This window comes from Zootoca vivipara, chromosome 7 (genome assembly GCF_965207765.1).
Source record: "Zootoca vivipara chromosome 7, rZooViv2.hap1.1, whole genome shotgun sequence".
Taxonomy (NCBI): domain Eukaryota; kingdom Metazoa; phylum Chordata; class Lepidosauria; order Squamata; family Lacertidae; genus Zootoca; species Zootoca vivipara.
In genome coordinates, this window is record NC_142590.1 from 49,341,434 (window position 1) to 49,364,637 (window position 23,204).

The window sequence follows — 23,204 nt, forward strand, 5'->3', positions numbered from 1 at the left end:
AACAAAATAGCAATCAGCCCCCTTCTATAGTTCTATAAATAAGTTATGTAGCTGCATGAAGCTAATTTTTACAGGTTATAAGCAACAGGAAACAATCTTCTCAACAAATTGATAAGGTAGGGAGAACAACAGGCCAAAACCCATTAGCAGAATCTAGATCAGGTATAGGCAACCTTGGCTCTCCAGATGTTTTGGAACTACAACTCCCATGATCCCTAGCTAACAGGGCCAGTGGTCAGGGATCATGGGAGTTGTAGTTCCAAAACATCTGGAGAGCTAAGGTTGCCTATGCCTAATCTAGATGTTAGGGATATGACAGATTGTCTTGAAATAAAACTTGGGGCTTGCCAATCAATCATTTTCATTATTAGAGGTTTTCATACGCTTCTATAAAGGACCATTCACTCACTGGAAAAGTAAATTTGGGGGGGGGGAGATGCAGATCCAAATGTTGGCACAACCACCCCAATTCTCTCCATCTTAGAGTTGGGGGTGACTGCAGTTGCACAGAAGTGTCTGCTGAAAGCAAGCATTTTAAGGGTGGGCATGCAGGTGGAATATTGCACATCTTTCTGACCATCACCACTGCTTCCTGCTCATGCTTGAATTCAGGTCATTAGCTGGATGGCTTCAGGAGTACAAATCCTCCCTTTTTGTATACAAACTCTTACAAGTGGGACAGTTTCTGCTGTAATGAGGATGCCACAATATTCTCTCCCCCTTCCCTGCAACTATCACACAACCAGAATCCACAAACACCACAATTAGCAGGTACTACATGAACAACCAGACCACTATAACTTCAGCCTCCTGCTTTCTGCATAAACTCTAGATAGTGATGGCTAAACCATGGACCTCAATATGTTGTTGCACTATAGCTACCATCATCCACATGCTTGCTGGACACTCAACAGCTTTTAGAGGGCTATGGTTCAGGAACCTCTGCCCTAGCTGCTTTCTTAGTCCAATTACCATTTGGTCATGAGAAAAACAGCTGGTGGGGGCAGTTTCAGGGGGAACCGTCACTCTTAATACCGTATATGATCTATTCTATATTTTGGAAAATGGATTGTTTGTCTGTCTGTCTACAGATTGTCAGCTCTCAAGATATTGTCACCAAATTTGGCATGAGAATTCTCAAGGCGGGGTGGCAGTTTTCATCATAGCTGTCAACTTCCGGATTGGAAAATAAGGGATCAGCAGCCTCACCAGTGGCGCGGCACCGGAAATCGGTTCTGCGCATGTCCAGAACTCCTTCCAAAGTCCCAATATATATTGACTACACTCACTATTTTTTTCTGTTTGTCCTAAGGCATCACATCAATTGCTGGTTAGTGTCCTTGATGAGGATTTTACTTCCAAATTTTGTGTCATGCTTAGTACCTTAATAATGAGGTACAAATGAGGTACAGACATGCGCAGAAGCGACTTCCGGTGCCGGCTCTGCCCATGTCCGGGGCACTGGAAATCGGTTCTGCAATGCGCAGAAGCGACTTCCGGTGCCGGGCTGCCCATGTCCGCATGTCTGGGCACCGGAAATCAGTTCTGTGCATGTCCGGAACCAATTACACCCATGCTTCGGGTTAAGTACGCTTCAGGTTGAGTACTCCGCAGACCCTTCTGGAACGGATTAATCCACTTTCCATTACTTTCAATGGGAAAGTTCACTTCAGTTTATGAACGCTTCAGTTTATGAACAGACTTCCGGAACCAATTGTGTTCATAAACCGAGGTACCACTGTATGAAGCTCCCCTCCCCATTTTAGCAAGCAGTTTTAATGTAAAATGTTTTGTGCTAATGTACAAGCCCCTTTGAAGATAAACTCCCCAAACCAGTCCTGGGGATGGGAACGTCCCTTCAGAGGTGGTTATCATAGCAGCCCATCAGTTGATGGGCACTTACAGCAATCCCCTTTGCCATCTGTAAAAGTTCAATCACCTGATGTCATTATGACCTATCAAAGAGAATGGAGGATTTGGGGAACTGGTCCAGCATCTGGATCAATTCATGGAAATGTGATATACAGTATAAATGAACACCTAAGGATGCCCTTATTAGATGACACCATTTTATTTGCACTTTAGCAATCTGAATTTTTTATAATTCCATATCCACTCCAACAGCTGCAAGTTAGGATGTGCATTTCATGCAAAAAGAATAGAGGGTGGGAATAGTTTATATTTCCCCATACTTTAGCCCTTCTGCTTATGAGTGCAAAAGGTAGAATAACAATAAGAACTCTCTTGCTTTCTCCCTCTCCCTTCTCTTTCCTGCCCAGTAGCCTCCTTGTTTTCAGATCTTTCTGGTCAATTTTTTTTAAAAAAGAATGGCTCTGATCTGTTTAATAAATATATTAAATCTATTAATCTTGTATTTAATTATATATATTAATTGTGTACTGTATATTCATGCAACCTCGGTTTTCAAACGCCTCAGCTGCCGAACATTTTGAAAGCCGAACACCAAGAACCCAGAAGTAAATGCTTCCATTTTCGAACGCGCCTTGGAAGTCGAATGGCTTCCGTGACGTGTTTTTCCATTTTCACCATTCACTTTGCTGACAGCCCTTTGGTTTTCAAATGTTTTGGAAGTCAAACAGACTTCTGAAATAGATTATGTTCGAAAACCGAGGTTCTGCTGTATATTGCAAACACTTTAATTTATGATATGGAAATTTAGGGGGAGAAGAAAGGCTTTACCCGCCCTATTCTTGGAACGTTTCCTAACAATGGTCTATACTAATCTTGTAATAATATTGCTGAGTTTAACTGCTTGCTGCTTGCTCTCTTCTCTGAATAAGTTTTACAGAAACTGGGCTTCCTCTTCATAAAATAAAATTAGCCAACAGCAATCTGTACTTCCAGATTTTTATAAGTTTGAACATTATATTTGGTACTGAAACATGGTTTTTTTCTAAGTTTCCCTTGTTTTCTCAGCAAGCTTAATGGGATTCAGAAACTATTTGGAATTTAAACTGTCCTAGCTCCCCCAAGTGGCAGTATCAATTGTTCAAAAACCTCTGGAATACAAAAAACACTATCGGATTGCTTTAATGGATCAATCCAGTTATGTTTTAATCAACATTTCTCAACATGAATGCAACAATGAGATTGTGTATCAATTATTCATTTAAGTAACGTGGCAGGCAAGGAGAGAGATTGTTTCATATGAAAACAATTCATACTGATAGCATTTTTTATTACACACCAAAAGACTGATTTGACCTAGAACTGTAAGTTTCTGCATTAATTAGGAGCTGACATTCTATGACTACAATCTTATGTATATTTTTGTGGAAGCAAGTCAGATTTTGTTCTGTAATAATTACCTCCAAGAAAATATGCAAAGAATCAAGCCTTTAATAATCTTTCCTCTCCAGTTTCTACTGAAACCCCACTTTTAAACCAACATCAGATTGATCTCATTCAAGTTGAAACCAGATCATTATCTTCCCTCTCATTTCCAGTGTCATTAGCATTATTATCTTCTATTGTAATTGCATTCCTTATAGCAGAATCCTATGCTTTGCAGCAACTTCTGCTGTGTTCAGTGGTGCTTAGTTTGAGATACACAGGATTGCAACCACAAGCTCCATGTTGCTGAACAAAAGAGAATGGGTGGACTCAAGAAACAACTTCTCAAAATCCAGTATTTCTGTTTTTCATTCAGTCTTGGGAAGCTGAAACAGTTGAATATATTCATTTATTGACTGGGACAATTAAAATAATTACAATACTGCTGAACTTTTCCTCTCATTCCTAGGCCCAACAATGTATCAAAGGGGTGGAGAAAAACATGGATTGGTTTTATGTGTGCTTGCAAGGGTACCAGGTAAAATCATTTATTTGTTGAATGTATCTCCAGAACTAGTTGTGATACAGCACTGTATTCCCATAAGATGGCAAACAAATGATTCTAATTGGTTAACATGCAAAGTTATAAATATTCACAATTTGATAACTAAGCAAATTGCAGAGCCGAGTTTAGATTGAGGGCGTGAAATAGGAACACTAGTTCACCCAGGAGGGCCAACAGTGTGTGTTTGTTTATGCAGAGGCAAGTCCCACCAAGAACAATGCAAATAAAAATACAAAATGCCACATACACTATGCAGTACACACAGAGGGGCTTTTCCACATTTCTCTAAAGACACTACCCTGAAATACTGGGAGATCCTTCAGAGCAGCACAATAGGAGAATCACCCTAAACAAATGCACAAAAGTGCCACATATGCAAAAGCACTGTGTGGGTATTCAAAGGTCTCTGAATCCCTGCCTATATGGTGTGAGTATAGCTACCATTCTAATGCAGATGCATAAATTATGAGTAAAGTGTTATTTATTTAGGGAGCTATCCTAACTCCAGAGCAAAGGAACTACAGTACTGCTTTTCCTTGTACCCAGGGTAGCCACCAGATGTCACACACACACACACACTACTTACTTATAGCTCAGGTTTATACATTTTTACTAGGAAACAATTATCACTGATTTCAAAGAAGCCTAGTCTTACTAAATCTCATTCAAGTAAATGATACCTACTTTTAAGTAAATATATGTATAGGCTCAGTTGCTGTGGAAAAGGAAATCACAATTCCTGCCCTTGTTGCTTAGAGCATTCTTTGTCTACTCACAAATCTCTCACTAAAAAGGAGTTCTTTTAGTTTAACAGCAGAGGCTTCAATATGCATATGAAATGGTAGAATGTGGGGGACTATAAGCTGGGGGACAACAAAAAAATTGCAGATTACACGTGTTGACTGTAACTTCTTAGCCAAATCTTGTGCTACAGGCCTCTAGTATTTAAAACAATTCCCAATAAAATAGAAAAAATTCCTTCAGTAGCACCTTAAAGACCAACTAAGTTTTTATTTTGGTATGAGCTTTCGTGTGCATGCACACTTCTTCAGATACCAAGCACACGAAAGCTCATACCAAAATAAAAACTTAGTTGGTCTTTAAGGTGCTACTGAAGGAATTTTTTCTATTTTACTTCGATCCAGACCAACACGGCTACCTACCTGTAACCAATTCCCAATAAGAAACTCATCTGATTCCTTCTATACTGCCTTGTTCCCAACACTGGCAACCTAGTAATCCACTCACAAGCATTCCATGATCTTCTGATGGTTCCAAAAATCTCTTAGAAAACTAAAGCATAGATTTAACAATAGTCTATTAAAAGATATTGATCCAGCTTTATATGCACACTGAGCTGTGTGATATTACGAATAAACAATCACTTCTAATCAAAGGAACAAAGTAGACCAGTAGGACCTATATCAATACAGTACTAACTGTAAATGCAACAGTCTCATCCCCACCCCTATGACTCACCTAAGACTCTGTCATTAAAAGTCACTTTTTTACATAGCATTTTTTTATCATCAGCAATACCATTTGATTTCTGACTGTTCTGTTAACCATGTTTTCAGGGATTTTTAACAACTGTCAGAGTTGAAGCCTTGAAGAACTGTTGCTTAGAAGCTCAACCATATAGTTTTTTATGCCATTTATAAAAAACAGTTTGCCTACTGTTGATGAAATCCAAATGATAGCTAGAAACCAGATTTTCTTTATTTTTCTGGTGGGAAATCTAAGGCAACTAGTCACTTCCAAAGTTCTCCTGTGCATCAACGGCAAAGGGCTAGTATACTTTGGACTTTCACCAATATCATTTCCCCCAGTTGTGCTTTATATTTTTATTGATTCAAATGTATATGTTGTTGTATCCTAAAAGCTTAAGACATGTAATAGTATATTAAACACAAACAGACATCCCGTTAAAATAATACTACACCTCAAACCATCTTAACCCATACCAAGAAAAGTGAGTTTGAACAGAAAGATGATACTACACCAAACAAGGACCTTCTGAAGAAGTATGAAGCAGCCACTAGTATCGCTTTCTGGAATATCTCACAGCTGCACAGCACACAAACAGTACCAATAAAATGCAGTCCTAGTCAGTCTCTGAGGGTGCTAAGAGAAGAGAGTTCACAGTAAGGCTTTCTGTGTTCAATAGGTCTTAGACCTTACATTTGTAACCTGTGGGCCCTCTATGTAGCCTTTCATTTTCATTTTCAAATCATTTTATTCTGCATCCATGATGATTTGTGTTCATATCAAGACAATTATCTCATTTTTAATACCATTTATGCCTACAGAAGTTTTTGGGTGGACATACCGCTTTGCTTCCAATCAGTACATGTCCCATAGCTTTCTGCTGAATTTCCGTAACTTTTTATACTACAAATATTCTGTGTGGGGGTTTTTTGGTTCAGTTTTGATTGCACTATAGCACAATAGTGCCCCTCCAGGTGGCAACAACACAGTGCCATATGCATCTTAGGATGAGGATGTGGAGGGTCTAGTAAAAAACAACAATCCAATACTAATGCATTATTATTGCATCAATGACATGTTGCAGAAGACACCTACAGAAGACCACTAGTCTGAAGGAGCCCCTAGGTATGCTGTTATATCTTTTAAAAAATACATATTACCACATTGCACAATTGACACATAGCCATTTTATATTACTGTACTTTTTATTCTATAATGCTACAAGTAAATCCATTATTACATTTTAGGAAGCTTAAATAGACAACTTTTCAGGAGCATTCATGTCACAGGAAGTATCTGAAGTTGCAACTGAATTCTATTCCATGTAGAATTCTGCTCTAGAATCTGATAACAGAATCTGCTTACATGTACCAATAATAATAATAATAATAATAATAATAATAATAATAATAATAATAATACCCCACCCATCTGGCTGGCTTTCCCCAGCTACTCTGGGCGGCTCCCAATAGAATATTAAACACGATAAAAACATCAAACATTAAAAACTTCCCTAAACAGGGCTGCCTGTCAGGCAGTTTTTTATTTCCTTGATATCTGATGGGAGGGCGTATCCAATAGATGTCCATGATATTCGAGTGGCCACATGATCTAGTTGCGATTCCTGCATAGCAGGGGGGTTGGACTAGATAACCATCAGGGTTTATTTCAACTCTACAATTGTATGATACTATGATTCATTGCAATAGCTGTGTTAGACAGAAAAACAACAGTACCGTATTCTCTGCTACACCAGATACTGTGCTTTCAAGTTTTGAAAAAATGCTACCTTGAAATAAGATAAATTTATTGCATATTGACTGGTTGAAGAAGAAAAAAGTAAGCCCTTTAACATCACAGTAAATGCCTGCCTGAATGCTACGTTTATAATCTGTATCTTCCTTTTACAAATTTGTTGTTCTCACTTATTTATCCACAAAACAAGGAAGTTCCCACATCTCATGGAATTACACTAAATTTTTGAGACTGAGGCCAGTCCTTTGTCTCTTTACCTAGTCATTTTAAATCTTACTTTGGTACCTTTTAACTATATATGTGTGAAGTTTAACAACATGAGACCGCCTTCTCCTATTAAGACTTTCCCCTCTCATTTTGATTATATACAGCTTTCAAATCTTTCCCATCATGCCCCTTTGCTACTTATTTGCACATATACCCATAAAGGTGTGTGTGTATATTGTGGGTTTTTTAAGATGTAATTTTTGCAGTGAAAACTAACCATTCACACCCAACAGTGTGAGACAGGAAGACATGATCAAAAAGAGCAGACCTGCTGCCAAAAACAGTGGACCCCAGCTGTTTCACTCTAACCAGATGGAGTGAACAGAAATACCAGAGTTTGGATGCTGCCATTAGTTAAGCATCTAAAGCACCTAAAGCTATTACTGTATTGGCTTTTTAACGTTTTTTGTTTGCTTTTTAAAAATCTATTTAATCATGTTAGGTTTTGACTGAAGTATATGCTCACCCATGTTTCCATTATTTTCTCAACTGTAATGAGGTATAAACTTACTCCCCCCCAAAAAATATTTTATTAGTTTTCAGTATAGCAAAATGAAACTTCCTTCTTAAAATAAGAAATGCTAGAATCCTTGCAGTTTCACCATTCCCAATCTCAATCATTCTCATGCATTCTAATTGTATTACAGTGCTTCAATTTTGATTCAAGAGAAATATCCTTTCAGTTGGGTCTGGAAAAACATTTCAGGGCGCAGTCATGCTCAAGATTTACCAGCTGAGGTGCAAAAGAATTTGGCAGCATCCCCACTATGTTCGCCGAACACTAGATATGTTTCCACAATGACAGATAAAAATAATAATTTAATTGTGCACTCCTGGCTACTTCCCAAACCTGGGTGTTCCAGGTTTAGGGATGAATCCAGCAGTATACTCAAACTGCAAACCTAAGTTTTCAGGTGGGGGGCAGGAGGGATTAAACCCTATCCAGCCTTTTAACTAACCAGGAACAAGTTCTGTCTTGTCTAGATTTAAGTTTCAATTTGTTCACCCTCATCCAGTCCATCACTGACACCACACACCAGTCTAGCACCAAAACAGTTTCCTAAGATTTAGGTGGAATGGAGGGCAAGGATTCCGTACACAAGTGGTGGCTCTCACCTCTCCAAGGAGCCTGTCTGTATCCTCAGGCTGCACAAATTGCAAGGTATTCTTTAACACAGGACAAGCAGGGGCCAGTTATATCCACAGGAATGGTGTCTAGCATCCACGACAGATATGCTGACAGAACACGTGAATAGGATGGACTTATGGGTGGGGCAAGGATGGCACAGGGAAGAAGCACAATTATGCTATACCCTATATTCCTTGGTCATGTCCACACCATACATTTAGAGTGGAACATCGGTTTACGAACACGATCCGTTCCATGGAGGCATTCGTAAACGGAGGAGTTCACTCCCTGAAGGCACGCTTCTGTGCGTGCGCGAAGCGACAATAGAGCGCTTCTGCGCATGCATGAGCTGCGCAGATCACGTCTGCGCATCCGACACCACGGAACCCGGATGTAAACACTTCCGGGTCAGCAGCATTTGTAAACGGGACTATTTGTAAACCGAGGTACCACTGTATAGCATGTGGCTTCCCCCAAAGAATCCTTGGAACAGTAATTTGTTAAGGACGCTGGGAATTGTAGCTCTGTGAGAGTTAAACTACAGTTCCCATTATTATTATTATTTGGGGGGGGGGGAAGCATGTGCCTTAAATGTATGGTGTGGATGCAACCACTCACTCCAAAACTATAGCCCCTTCAACAATGCAACTTTACACCAACTCTTCCCTTTGGCTGCTTGTAAAAAATATATTTCCCTCCCTGGGTGGATCTTGAGCAAGAGCTCTGTGTGCTCTCTGCAGGTCCCCTGCCAAAGCTATGTGGGTACTGTGTTGTGTGGGCTCTCCTTCCTCCCCTTTGGTGCTGTGTTTCAAAATGCTGATTGCAAAGAGCATAAAGGCCACACTACTGGCATGTCCAACATTTTAATGGCATCCTTATGTGTTTTCCCCTCCTCAGCTAAGCGTACCTTGGATATGGTGGCTATTCTGCTAGCACAGCAGTGGCGTATCTCCACTTCTAACATACAATGAGTACTGTATAGGATTGCTGTGCAAAATTATTGGATGCGTTCATAACGTTTAAAGAAACAGAATAAAATTTTAAAGCACCAGCTCTGTACCAAGATGAAATACTTTAATTCTGAGCCACCAGCACAAAATATTTAGGAATGGAGGGGAATAGAAATTTCCAGAGTTGCCCTCAGAATAGATTCAAAGGAAAAAAGGCCAGAGGAAAGCCATGTTTCAAATACAGCTTTTTTTTGGTTAAAGATATAATTATCTAATTGCATAAAGGTGGCCATGTTTGTTTTTACTGCAAGACACCGAGTCTTATGGCACCCTGACCACTAACAAATGTAGTATGGTACAGTATAAGCTTTTATGGGCCAGGCAAACAAGGAAGGATTATACTTCATGCATTTGATGAAGTGGTTTGGCTGCACAAAACCTTATACCGTAATACAACTGTTAGCCTTCTAGTGCCACAGGATGCTCTATTTTTTAAATGTATTGTTCCTTGGCCAACACTTAAAATATTGATTACTTATGTCTAGTTTCTAAACAGATTTATATGAAAAACAGGCATCAAATGGTTGTGTAGGGGACCAAGAGTGAGGCACACCTATTGCCCCCTCTGAGGCCAAGGAACTGTTTCTTACCAGCACAGCACTGAAAGTACAATATTTCCAATTTCAGTTAAATGCACAAGATTGCTGTCAGTCTGCCTAACCCAATGGGCCTCCTTTATCTACACCACAAACAATCTGGTAAACAGCTCGGAGTTTTCACTACAGTACCGGTACTTCAAAAGTGCAGCACTCAGCTCCATTGGTTTCTCTTTCATTCCAGCTAAGATGACCTACTGGGGTCCTCCCTAGAAGCACCACACTACATGAAGGGTAGTATAATAAGAGCATGTACTCGTTGTAAGGCAAATCCCAGCCCTTCACATAAAACCAGTTGTTACAGCCTTGTATATATCTTGCATGTTTCTTAATCATAATCAATCCTATAAACTGTGTCTCCATAGTGACTCAAAGAGTTCAACCATTAAAGGGTATATGACTGGAACAAATAAAATCACAACTGGGTTGGTAAACAAAACAGATGAATGAATTAGTTATTTCATCTCACTTATGCTAGAACGAAAAAGCACTCAGTGAAGTTTCCACAAAACAAGTTTACAATAACTTTAGTTCTTTCAAGTCCCCTTATACTTTGTAAGGCACTCTTACAGAAGCTGTGAAGGGGAAAGGTGCTTAATCATACTACGATGAATTGATTTCCATCCACAACTCCTGGCCACCAATCTGCCTTTATCTCCTCCCCCACTCCATCCCCCAGTTCTAGACACAAGTATATTTTGACTTAGAGGTTACTGACATAGAAACGAGTACTCTTCATAAAGTGCAACTAGTATACTTTTGTATTCTACAGAAAAATTCCTGGCAATTTAAACACTGAAATGCATCCTTTTATCCTTCACTTAGTATTGGTTCCTGAAGGATATGCATCTGACCACTGTCAACAGGTAGTTGTTTTCTACCTACCAATATGCTTAACCTAAGGATGGGTAGACCTGGGTAATAATAGTTCTTGTATTTTCAGAGGTTGGGAATCAGCCATTTTTATTATTCTTTTTCCTGGAAGGCCATGCTACAACCTGATGCCACCATAGCACCTAAATACTCTCATTTGAATGTCTGCTACCTCCTCCGCAATTTCATCTTAACACCATGACCATATGCAGATTCCATGGCTGTACCATCAGACAAAAACAGATTTCTCCAACAGATTGCCTTGTTTACCATCTAGTCTGATGAAAACCTTGCACATTATTTTGTGAAATTTCCTTGGCCTAATAAAGGCATTGCCCTAATACAGATTTTGGAATTTTCCTATGAGACATGGCTCATGGCTACCTTTACTTTTTCTCAGAAAGAGGTTATATAATGAATTTTTAAACTCAAAATGTCTGTTAAACTTTACATTAAATTCCATCTTCCTAAAAGGAGTATGAATACAGTGAGTGTAAAATGACGGATCACACAAAAATAACTCAATCAATTAGCATGCTAAGGATCCATGACATTAGAATACTTTTTGTTGAAAATAATTCATGTTGCTCTTTGAAAGGCACTATGAAACATGTTTCTAAGGATTCAAATTGGAAGTTTATTCTTATTTTTTAGATTAGAAGATAAATTACACACCCTTTCAGTTTTACCTTTCATAGTTTTTACAATCCCTTGTTATCAATAAATGTGCCTGTTTATTAGTAGTACATTCATCAAATAAAAAATAAATGCAATAAACTAGCTATTGAAGTTTACTTTTAGCATTTTGCCATTTGTGACCAATGTAATCCAGCCTGGATTACAATCGTGTTGAGAGCACCCTTCTTCTAGTAGGGGTAAACTTTAGCTTTTCTCATAATTTGTACTGGTGTTTGTCCCCCTAAGTGGGTGTTATAGGGTTGGAAAGAGCATCCTTTAATTCTCCGGCTTGCAAATGCTTTTTGGCCCTCCTGTGTCCTGATTTTGCAGTTGTATATTGCTTTGTTTGTTGACTTTATTATTTCATTTTATTGTACTTTTATTAAACATTTTGTTTTAACATGTTGTTTACCACTTTGGGGGCTTTGGGGCAGAAAAGTAAATTATACATACACACACAACACACATATTGGCTGTAATAATAATAATAATCCACAGATTTGTTCTTCCTTTTCAGAAACAATTTTTGGGGTGGTTCTCTTGCACAGGCCCGCTAAACTGATTAGGAACTCCTTAACAGGACTAATGTACTCTCTCTCTCCCATAAACTACAATGTTTTCCTTTTGCTAGAAATTTCAATGGGATTTTCACATTAAAACTTTCCAGTTTCCTCTTTTTATGCATTAGGGCATTTCTATGGAGACTCCAAATGGTGTTTTGGTAAAGTATATAATGTTGGGAATATGATGGTGTTTCTACCTCCACAATACAAGGGGCTTTTGTACCATTTTGGAGATGAATCTACATGAAGCTTCAAAAGGCAAGTTTAGACAAAAAGTTTAAAAAATAAACATTTGTAACTACAAGTGGGAAATGCCCTTCTAATAAATAATATATTGCAGCTTTGGACAGATACTGCTGTTTGGAATAAATAAACTTTGTCAACTTTTCATTCTCAATTTCCCAAACAAAGACAGAACCCTGCTCATTTATTTTGAGTTAGACTTATAGCTTAAAAACCAAGAAGTCAGGAGCCCACGAAACAACAAAATACTGGATCACCGAGACATCAGTTCTATCTCAAAACTTCCAACAGGATCCAAAAGGATGCTTTTCTTCCAAAGGTCTTTGCTCAAATCTTTATTTAAGTAGGTCCTGTTGCCTAGCTCCAAATCAGCCATCACCCGTCTCCGATAGTATGAAAAAAGGCAAGTAACATGAGAGCTTAAATTCCTTACCCCCAACTCCAACTCCATCTCCACCTCCTCCTTACATAATGAAGAGGAGACACTAAGGGGGGGGGGAGCTAATAACAACATCACTACTTTTTCTCCGCAGTTCTGCTCCACTGCAATAACTGAGGCAGCAGCGTTTGTGTATATATATAAAAAACACACTTTCTAAACCCAGGTTGGAAATGCCAGGTGTCTTGTCATCAGCATCCGAAGAAGTCGGTGGTGGTGGTGTTGGGGGCGAGAAGCGTCTTCACCCTCGCCCTGCTCCTAGTTCTTTCATTATTTCCATCGCCTCCTCCGCCCCCCGACCCCAATATTTTATACACACACAGCATCTGCCTTTGTTCCTCCCCTCCTTTCCTCCCCCTTTTAATAAGAATGGGGCTGTTGGGGGGGGGGTTCTTCCAAAGAAGAGGTCAAGACGGCGAGTGAGAGAAATTCGATTTCCAAGTCTCTCAAGGCAACGCCTGGCTCGGGAAGAATAAACAGGGCTTGGATCCTACGGGGAAGTGAGCGGCCGGCGCCTGTTGTTATGGGGCTGAGGGTAGAGGGTGTGCGAGGCGCGCCATGGTGGCAACCAGTGCCTGGGCTGCCCGGAAGATTTCCCCTCAGGAAGGAGGGCGAAAGGGGCCTCTCCGAAGGGGCCAGGGAGAGAGACGACGGGGGCCGAGAGAGAGAGGCTGAGGCGCCCCAATGAGGGGAGGGAGACCGGGCTGGAGGTCCCGCCAACCCAAAAGCAGCGCCCCTTCCTTCCCTCCGAGGTAGCGAGAAAAGCGCGCCTTCCCGCCGCGAAGCCGCCAGGCCCGCGAGCCAACGCCGGGTACCTTGCCCTCGCCGCCGCTGCCGCTAGCTTCTGCTGCTGCTTCTACCGCTGCCGCCGCGTTATCCGACCGGGAATGACATGAGCTACCGGCGTTGGCCGCGAGTCCCCTCCGCGAAGCCCCTCCTCCTGCTGCCTACTGGCTCTGGCGCTTGCCCGTCTGGGAGAGCGGTCCCCATGGCGCTTTCTCATTGGACCGCTTCTCCCCGCCCGTAAGTAAATAGCGCCTCCCGTTCATCCACAATCAAACCGCCTGAGGGGAGTCCGAAGTCTCGAGTTCCCATCCTCCCTCCGGGAAAATAAATAAGGGGCCGATAGATCGAGGGAGGGGAAACCATAGTCCCACCACGCACCCAGTTCCCGCCCGGCGATACATCCCCGGGTCCTCTCAGGTAGCGGCCCGCCGAAGCCGCCTCGCCCCCGAAACTCACAGCAAGTCCCAAGGATGTCCCGGGCAGCAGTTCTGCGAAATCCCATATATCTCAGAACAGGCAACCCGGTTCTCCCTATGTAAAGCAACTACTACCGCATTAAATCCGGCCTTAAATACGGCGCATTTCACTCTCTCTCTCTCTCTGTCACACACACACACAAAAAAAACTTCCTGCTCCTCTCTGAAAGCTTAACAAGGGATAAAAAAACGTAGGCTGATTGAGCAACTTAACCTCAATCAACCCCACCGAAGCAAACTTTTTAGGGACTTGAGGAGGCAGGTGGAGGGCAGGAAACGCAGCAGACTTCGGTAACTCTCGCGAAGATCATTGCTGACTGCTTTGAACTGTGTAATTTGATCTGAGAAGAGAGAGAGAACCCTTCCGACGGAACGGCTCGAACACAACTTTTGCCAACGCCTTTCAAAATAAGAACAGGAGAGATCTCGCTTTCGGCTTTTCGCGAGGAGCTGACAAAATTATGCCGCAAAAAAACGGGGGGGGGGACCTGAATGGTGCGGTGTTTCACATATTATCTCGACAGACTGCCGGATTTAGGTTTGATGAGGCCCTAAGCTACTGAAGGTAATGGGGCCCTTTATACGTCCACCTGTCCTTTGTCAACAACAAATTGTCGTTGTTTTTTGTGTTGAATATATGCTATATGGTAATTTATGGACCTAATAGGTATCTAAAGCCACATAACAAAAGTTTTATTTTATTTGTTTTTTTATCTTATATTTTGGAAATGTACACCCAGGTTTTTTTCCCTTTAATTTTTTTTTGGGGGGGGGCCAAGAGAGTGGGGCCCTAAGCTATAGCTTGATTAGTTTATACGTAAATCCGGCACTGGATGCGTTCCAGATTTATAAGCTGCCCCCACCACTCCTCACGTAACATTGAGAGAGTCTCCTTGCCGGAAGATCGTTTCTGTTGCTTTTGAAAGGAACCCATGCAGGGCAAACGCAGCACGTGCACAACTTCAGCCACGAATAAATGGCACCCGGGCTCGAGCCGGCTAATTTGACTATCTAATTAACAGGCAGGCAGGATTGCATCTCCTCGATTCCCCTGCAAGGAGCCAGCCATGAGCCACCGGCGACTTTCCTTCTCCCTCCGCTCAGGTACGGTAGTTGCGTCGCCGGGCCACTCTCGCCAAGCTGCGCACTCTTCTGAAGGGAGAGGAGGGCGGCGGATCGCCTAGCATACCGTATGTACGTTTTTTTGTTTTTCCGGGAACTTCCACAATGTTACGAAACCTCGATCCGTCTATCCTGGCCAAATTCTTTAGCGTGGAGACCACTTCTATTGCTCAGCCTAAACACACCCCGCCTTTTCTATGAATGTTTACGACCAGCTTCTCCAACACGAGAGGTCACCTAGCGGCTTGTTTCTCCTGAAAGCGGGGTTGGGAGATCTCGAGCAAGCCGGCTGTGGACTGGATTAGCATAAGATCGATCCTGAGGAGGACCATCACGGGATCCTGAGGGCCATCAAGGGAAAGCTGGCTGTTGAAGTGACCACCTCGCCTCTCTCTCCTCCTCGCACCCACCCACATGTGCATCCACATTTGGGGGGGGGGGTGTTCAGATGAAAACTCGCCCCACCTCCCCTGGGCAGGCCAGAGACCTCATACGTAGGTCTGAGAGGATCACAAGAGGTCAGCCTCCCAAAAGGTACTCTCAGAAGTTTGCCAACACAGCGATTGCAAATATAGCTGTGCTTTGCACTCCCCAAACAGGACACAGACTGACAGGCCAAGTCCACAGCTGGGGGCTGGGGCTGGGGGGCCTGCCCAGTGTCAAGTTGGGACTATGCAGATAGCAGAAGGATAGCCTCACGTGCCCAGCCCTTTGCCCCGCTCCATCAGAAGAGACAGACATTGGATGTGCGAGAGAGGGAGAGCTAGGCAGGTCGCTCTCTCCGCCCACACGTGCCTACCCCACCCCACCCCACTCTGCCCAAGACAGTGGTGGTGACTCTGAGGCGGCAGCGGTTAGAGCAAGAGCAGACGTAGGTGAGGATGGTGTGTCTCGGGGAGGCAGTGGCCTTTGCTGCTGCTGCTGCCACTGCCCCTCCGTTCTTGCTGTGGGGGTAAAGAGGCAGCAGCGGAGGGTGTAACCATGAGCGGAGGATCCTTTGTACGCGGCTGCGGCAGCACGATGGCACCCCCATGGGGTGCGCTCTTGTCACCCTCCCAGAGATGGTGCCAGGGGTGATGCGCTCCCTCTGCCCCCCCTTTCCTACGCCACTGATCTAGGGGGCCTCACCAGCCTGCCCTCTCCCCAGTGCTGCAGTCTCCCCTCTCCCAAAATTGCAAACCCAATACTTTATGTGAGGGTAGGGCAACTCAGGCCCAACAACTATGAGACTCAGGACTAGCCAGTGGGGCCCAATTTGAAGCAGTGGGGCGCAGCTTGAATTTTTTCGTAGGGCCGCAGTTTGCAGCCAAAGTCTGCAAAAGCTTCTCTCATGTCACGCCGCCCATCACGGATTATTTAAGGGGCAAACAGAAGTTCAGGTGGACCAAGGAAGCGCAGGCAGCGTTTGAACGCCTGAAAGACGTCTTTGCGTCGGAACAGCACCTGTTTCACGTGGTCACTGTTCTCTATTGGCGTCTAGTTGCAGCAAGATTCTGCCGATCGCCTGGTCTGAAGCATCTGTTTTGACACACAGTGGTGCGTCCTGGACCACGTGGGCAGGCTGGGTTGTCCTCTTATATAGCTGCTGGGATTGACAAGGATGTCACCTGACAAGGATATCACCTGAATCTCATTAGCATCACACGTCATGTGCATGGAAGTTGCCAAACCAAATAACCAACTAGAAGGATTACTGTTAATAGCACCAGTTTTCCTATAACTTGATATTGCTGGATAGTTTTGATGAACTGCAAAAGCATTTTTAGTTTGCTTTCTGTTGCCACCCTGGAACTTTTCTTTATTAGTGCTTTATTAGAGGGAGCAAGCAGAGCTGCGCAGATGTTTGTGGCACCGTCAGCAAACCACCTGTATGGGTGGCAGCAGCTGCAGCTGCGAGCAGGTGATCCTGCTGTCGCATGGCCGGGGCATGCATGCACCGTACGTAGTGGCACTGTGCATGCAACATATGGTCGGTTTGCCTCGCCCCCCACCCCGGGTACCGTTCATGCTTCGTTCGCCCCTGCACTAGAGTTAGAGGCCCTAGGCCTCAGCCTACTTAGCCTAGGGCAGTCACTGCTGCCATTAAGAACACATTAAGAACCCTTCTGCTATCTGCATAGTCCCAACTTGAGCTCAATTTCATGGTCAATCTAATTATGTGTGGCAGAATGTTGGTGAGCCTGAATATGCAGAACAAGTGACCCTAGATGTTCATATATTAGCCCTAATGAACTCAGATGTATATTTAATTGGGAATCCATCCCATCTCAGGAAATTTGCTGGTCTTCGTGTGCATGGTGCTGAGTAAGGAGCTCAAGAGGGGCAGGGAAGAAAGCCCTGATTAGTTTGCACTAATGAAGTTGGCTGGGAGCTCTGACAAATTGGATAACTACTTTGTTCACACTCCCGTTGGCTGTGCATCCGCTGTCCAGTGCTGGGTTTTTAATCCATGCACACACAACGTTGCCCAAAATGCAGTTTCTTATGAAGTACTACTGTTTGATGCATTGTTTCTCAATCCAGCTTCAAACTGGTTGGAGCCCTTAAACCATCCTTACTTCATCTCCAGCCAAGGTGTGAACACCTTTTCAGAGGGCAAAGGCACCCTTGCCCTGTCAATGCTACCTGGTGTGTGCAAAAATAGAAACAAATCTGACACTAACAAAGCCATGCTGATGTGAACAGCTAGCGAGGGTGGGGAAAAGCTATCATTGTGTTCTAAGATGGCAATATGTTGACAACAACTTACATCTGAGCTTTGTGCTTTTGGACTTTTAAGTCTGAGGAGCTGTCCTGGGAACCGTTGATTAGGAAAGTTAGTTTTGAGGAAACAAGCAGCTCATTTTGTTCCTTATGCTTCCCCCCTCCCCAGCCCTTAACCTCTTTATATAAATTCCTGCTGGGTTGTTGTTGTTTTTTCAAATGTTTGTTTGATGGTTAGAATTTGGTTTGCTAGCCAAGCAGGGCATTTTTACAGTGACTGCATTTAGATTGATGGAATGGGGACCAAATGATTTGGAAAAGAGGAAGAAAGAAATGCAGTGCGGTTTTTTTTGGGGGGGGGAGACTTACTTCGTTTATAAGCAACCAGTCCCATTGTCAGCTGTAACAAATGTAAGTGCCTGCAGGGAAGCTCAGCACAACATGTGTCCCCACTGCCACAGCCACCTTTAGGTGACACATCATCATTCATAATAATAATAATAATACGAATATTAAAATAATAATTTCAATCACATTCAGTGATGTATAATATGGCATTTTTATATTTTCCTTCCTTCAAGGATATTGTGATGGTATACATGTACATAGTTACACCCTACACCATTTTATTCTCACAACCACCTTGAGGGATAGTATTTTTTTTAATTATTGAAAGTTTGGGATATTACTATTAATAATTTCTGCCATTCACTATGCGGTCCCAGGGCAGGTTCATATTTCTAATATTGCTGTTCGTTTATTCATATAGAACAAAAAAGTACCCACCCTCCCCAGATAGCCCATCCTCTAAACCAGGGGTCCCCAAACTAAGGCCCAGGGGCCGGATGCGGCCCAAAGGCCTTCTAAATCCGGCCCGCGGACGGTCCGGGAATCATCATGTTTTTACATGAGTAGAATGTGTTCTTTTATTCAAAATGCATCTCTGGATTATTTGTGGGGCATAGGAATTCATTCATATATTTTTTTCAAAATATAGTCCGGCCCCCCGCAAGGTCTGAGGGACAGTGGACCGGCCCCCTGCTGAAAAAGTTTGCTGACCCCTGCTCTAAACCAAAATTAGATGCAAGCCCCAATCTTCACTGATCAAGTGGAAGGAAGAAGGCGATTGTGGCCCCTGCCCCCAGTTTTGGCAATAAGACATAGGAAGGGATCTCTGCATATACAGATAGATGCTTTGGCTTTGTACAAATAAACAAATTACTACTGAACAGGGATATAGAAGGAGGAATTGAATTTCATTCAGGTTTTCAAGGAAGCAACCACAGCGTAAGAAAATGCGGTGGTCCACAAAGAACAAGCACAGTGTTCTTTGTGATTTGGACTGCAGAGTCCAAAGAACTAGAACAGTGATTTGGACTGCAGAAACAGAAAGGTTAAGTATAATTGAGCCAGTCCAACCCCTCTCCTGATGCAGCGTGGATGTTTTAGGAGGTGGCAATGAGGAATGATGTTTTAGGAGGTGGCAATGAGGAACCCAAGATGGACAGGTCATAGTGGAGAGTTTTGACTAAACGTGATCCACCTGGAGAAGGAACTGGCAAGCCACTCCAGTATCCCTGCCAAGAAAACTCCATGGACAAAGACAACAGGCATATAAAAGTTATGACGCTGGAAGATGAGCCCCTCAGGTCGGAAGGCGTCCAACATGCTACTGAGGAAGAGCGGAGGACAAGTACAAGTAGATTCAGAGCTGATGAAGCGGCTGGGCCAAAGCCGAAAGGACGCTCAGTTGCGGATATGCCTGGAAGCGAAAGGAAAGTCCGATGCTGTAAAGAAAAATATTGCATAGGAACCTGGAATGTAAGAACCATGAGTGGAGGTAAGCTGGATGTGGTCAAAAATGAGATGGCAAGAATAAATATCGACATCCTGGGCATCAGTGAACTAAAATGGAAGGGAATGGGCGAATTCAATTCGGGTGACTATCATATCTACTACTGTGGGCAAGAATCCTGTAGCAGAAATGGAGTGGCCCTCATAGTCAACAAAAGAGTGGCAAAAGCTGTAATGGGATGCAATCTCAAAAATGACAGAATGATCTCGATACGAATCCAAGGCAGACCTTTTAACATCACAGTAATCCAAGTTTATGCACCAACTACCAGTGCTGAAGAAAGTGAAATTGACCAATTCTATGAAGACCTACAACAACTTCTAGAAATGACACCAAAGAAGGATGTTCTTCTCATTACAGGGGATTGGAATGCTAAAGTAGGGAATCAAGAGATAAAAGGAACAACTGGCAAGTTTGGCCTTGGAGTTCAAAATGAAGCAGGGCAAAGGCTAATAGAGTTCTGTCAAGAGAACAAGCTGGTCATCACAAACACTCTCTTCCAACAACACAAGAGACGACTCTACACATGGATATCACCAAATGGGCAGCATCGAAATCAGATTGATTATATTCTCTGCAGCCAAAGATGGAGAAGCTCTATACAGTCAGCAAAAACAAGACCTGGAGCTGACTGTAACTCAGATCATCAGCTTCTTATAGCAAAATTCCAGCTTAAACTGAAGAAAGTAGGAAAAACCACTGGGCCAGTAAGATACAATCTGAATCAAATCCCTTATGAATACACAGTGGAAGTGAGGAACAGGTTTAAGGATTTAGATTTGGTGGACAGAGTGCCTGAAGAACTATGGATGGAGGCTCGTAACATTATACAGGAGGCAGCAACGAAAACCATCCCAAGGAAAAGGAAATGCAAGAAAGCAAAATGGCTATCCAACGAGGCCTTACAAATAGCGGAGGAGAGGAGGCAAGCAAAATGCAAGGGAGACAGGGAAAGATACAGGAAACTGAATGCAGATTTCCAAAAAAGAGCAAGGAGAGACAAGAGGGTCTTCTTAAATGAGCAATGCAAAGAAATAGAGGAAAACAATAGAATGGGGAAAACCAGAGATCTGTTCAAGAAAATTGGAGATATGAAAGGAACATTTCGTACAAAGATTACCATAATCAAGGACAAAAGTGGTAAGGACCTAACAGAAGCAGAAGACATCAAGAAGAGGTGGCAAGAATACACAGAGGAATTATACCAGAAAGATATGGAGGTCTCATACACCCCAGGTAGTGTGGTTGCTGACCTTGAGCCAGACATCTTGGAGAGTGAAGTCAAATGGGCCTTAGAAAGCATTGCTAATAACAAGGCCAGTGGAAGTGATGATATTCCAGCTGAACTATTTAAAATTTTAAAAGATGATGCTGTTAAGGTGCTACACCCAATATGCCAGCAAGTTTGGAAAACTCAGCAATGGCCAGAGGATTGGAGAAGATCAGTCTACATCCCAATTCCAAAGAAGGGCAGTGCCAAAGAATGCTCCAACTACCGCACAATTGCGCTCATTTCACACGCTAGCAAGGTTATGCTTAAAATTCTACAAGGCAGGCTTAGGCAGTATGTGGACCGAGAACTCCCAGAAGTGCAAGCTGGATTTCGAAAGGGCAGAGGAACCAGAGACCAAATAGCAAACATGCGCTGGATTATGGAGAAAGCTAGAGAGTTCCAGAAAAACGTCTACTTCTGCTTCATTGACTATGCAAAAGCCTTTGACTGTGTCGACCACAGCAAACTATGGCAAGTTCTTAAAGAAATGGGAGTGCCTGATCACCTCATATGTCTCCTGAGAAATCTCTATGTGGGACAAGAAGCTACAGTTAGAACTGGATATGGAACAACTGATTGGTTCAAAATTGGGAAAGGAGTACGACAAGGTTGTATATTGTCTCCCTGCTTATTTAACTTATATGCAGAATTCATCATGCGAAAGGCTGGACTAGATGAATCCCAAGCCGGAATTAAGATTGCCGGAAGAAATATCAACAACCTCAGATATGCAGATGACACAACCTTGATGGCAGAAAGCGAGGAGGAATTAAAGAACCTTTTAATGAGGGTGAAAGAGGAGAGCGCAAAATATGGTCTGAAGCTCAACATCAAAAAAACCAAGATCATGGCCACTGGTCCCATCACCTCCTGGCAAATAGAAGGGGAAGAAATGGAGGCAGTGAGAGATTTTACTTTCTTGGGCTCCTTGATCACTGCAGATGGTGACAGCAGTCACGAAATTAAAAGACGCCTGCTTCTTGGGAGAAAAGCAATGACAAACCTAGACAGCATCTTAAAAAGCAGAGACATCACTTTGCCGACAAAGGTCCGTATAGTTAAAGCTATGGTTTTCCCAGTAGTGATGTATGGAAGTGAGAGCTGGACCATAAAGAAGGCTGATCGTCGAAGAATTGATGCTTTTGAATTATGGTGCTGGAGGAGACTCTTGAGAGTCCCATGGACTGCTAGAAGATCAAACCTATCTATTCTTAAGGAAATCAGCCCTGAGTGCTCCCTGGAAGGACAGATCGTGAAGCTGAGGCTCCAATACTTTGGCCACCTCATGAGAAGAGAAGAATCCTTGGAAAAGACCCTGATGTTGGGAAAGATTGAGGGCACTAGGAGAAGGGGACGACAGAGGACAAGATGGTTGGACAGTGTTCTCGAAGCTACGAACATGAGTTTGACCAAACTGCGGGAGGCAGTGCAAGACAGGAGTGCCTGGCGTGCTATGGTCCATGGGGTCACGAAGAGTCGGACACGACTAAACGACTAAACAACAACAACAAATGAGGAATTTAGCCTCCTTCCAAAGGAACACCAGCTTTTAAAAGGGATGAATAAGGCATTTCCCGTAACTACAGAAATATCCTACCCTCCGCCCAGCCTAGAGCATGCTCTCTCTTGCTCTCTATTTATCCATACATATATTCAAGAGGAGCATCCCAGTTCCTATGGCAATCCATAGAAACAGGAAACAGTTACAGGAAACATAGAAAGGACCAGCCAGTTAGTGTAGGGAGACCATAGGTCATGCATCCGGTACAGCAAGAATGCCCCTGGCTTGGGCCTCCTTTCCCTGTCTTCTTTCAAATGTAAATGTACAGAACTTTCTAACTCTCTTCCCTAGTGAGTAATCATTGCAGGGATGCAGCTTTTGGTTTATAGCATGCCAGCAGTTTCATGGCACCCATCATGTAGATAGTCCGAGAATTATATCTGTGCTTTCTTTGAACTTCCACTGTCATTTGAAATTAGTATGTATTTTAATATGTTTCATTTAACAGTATTGAAATGATGAGTAAGTGCAGGTTGTGCCATTTGAATTCATTGCAGCTACATACATTTAAGCTCCCTGCTCTACTTC

General features: G+C 42.8%; 2 protein-coding genes across 12 annotated transcripts in view; one reads left to right on the forward strand and one right to left on the reverse strand.

The window, feature by feature from the left end:
* FKBP5 (FKBP prolyl isomerase 5) overlaps window positions 1-23,204 on the reverse strand; it is a 79,177-nt gene that overhangs the window by 34,991 nt on the left and 20,982 nt on the right. For 2 of the 5 annotated variants that reach the window (XM_088673339.1, XM_088673340.1), the window contains exon 1: window positions 14,143-14,223. The exons of 1 other annotated variant lie outside the window; for it this stretch is intronic. The gene's annotated coding sequence lies outside the window, so the exon portion shown is untranslated. Of the gene's footprint in view, window positions 1-13,715; window positions 13,790-14,142; window positions 14,224-23,204 lie in introns of those variants that run through there. 2 more of the 5 variants (XM_035121258.3, XM_035121259.3) reach the window with 1 other exon arrangement.
* LOC118088106 (armadillo repeat-containing protein 12) overlaps window positions 14,288-23,204 on the forward strand; it is a 61,407-nt gene continuing 52,490 nt past the window's right edge. For 5 of the 7 annotated variants that reach the window (XM_088673343.1, XM_088673345.1, XM_088673346.1 and 2 more), the window contains exons 1-2: window positions 14,356-14,727; window positions 15,185-15,266. Coding sequence is in view for 1 of the 7 variants with exons in the window: in XM_060277017.2 (XP_060133000.1) it covers window positions 15,230-15,266 (37 nt within the window). In the remaining 6 variants the exon portion in view is untranslated. Of the gene's footprint in view, window positions 14,728-15,184; window positions 15,357-23,204 lie in introns of all 7 variants that reach the window. The other 2 variants (XM_060277017.2, XM_088673342.1) reach the window with 2 other exon arrangements.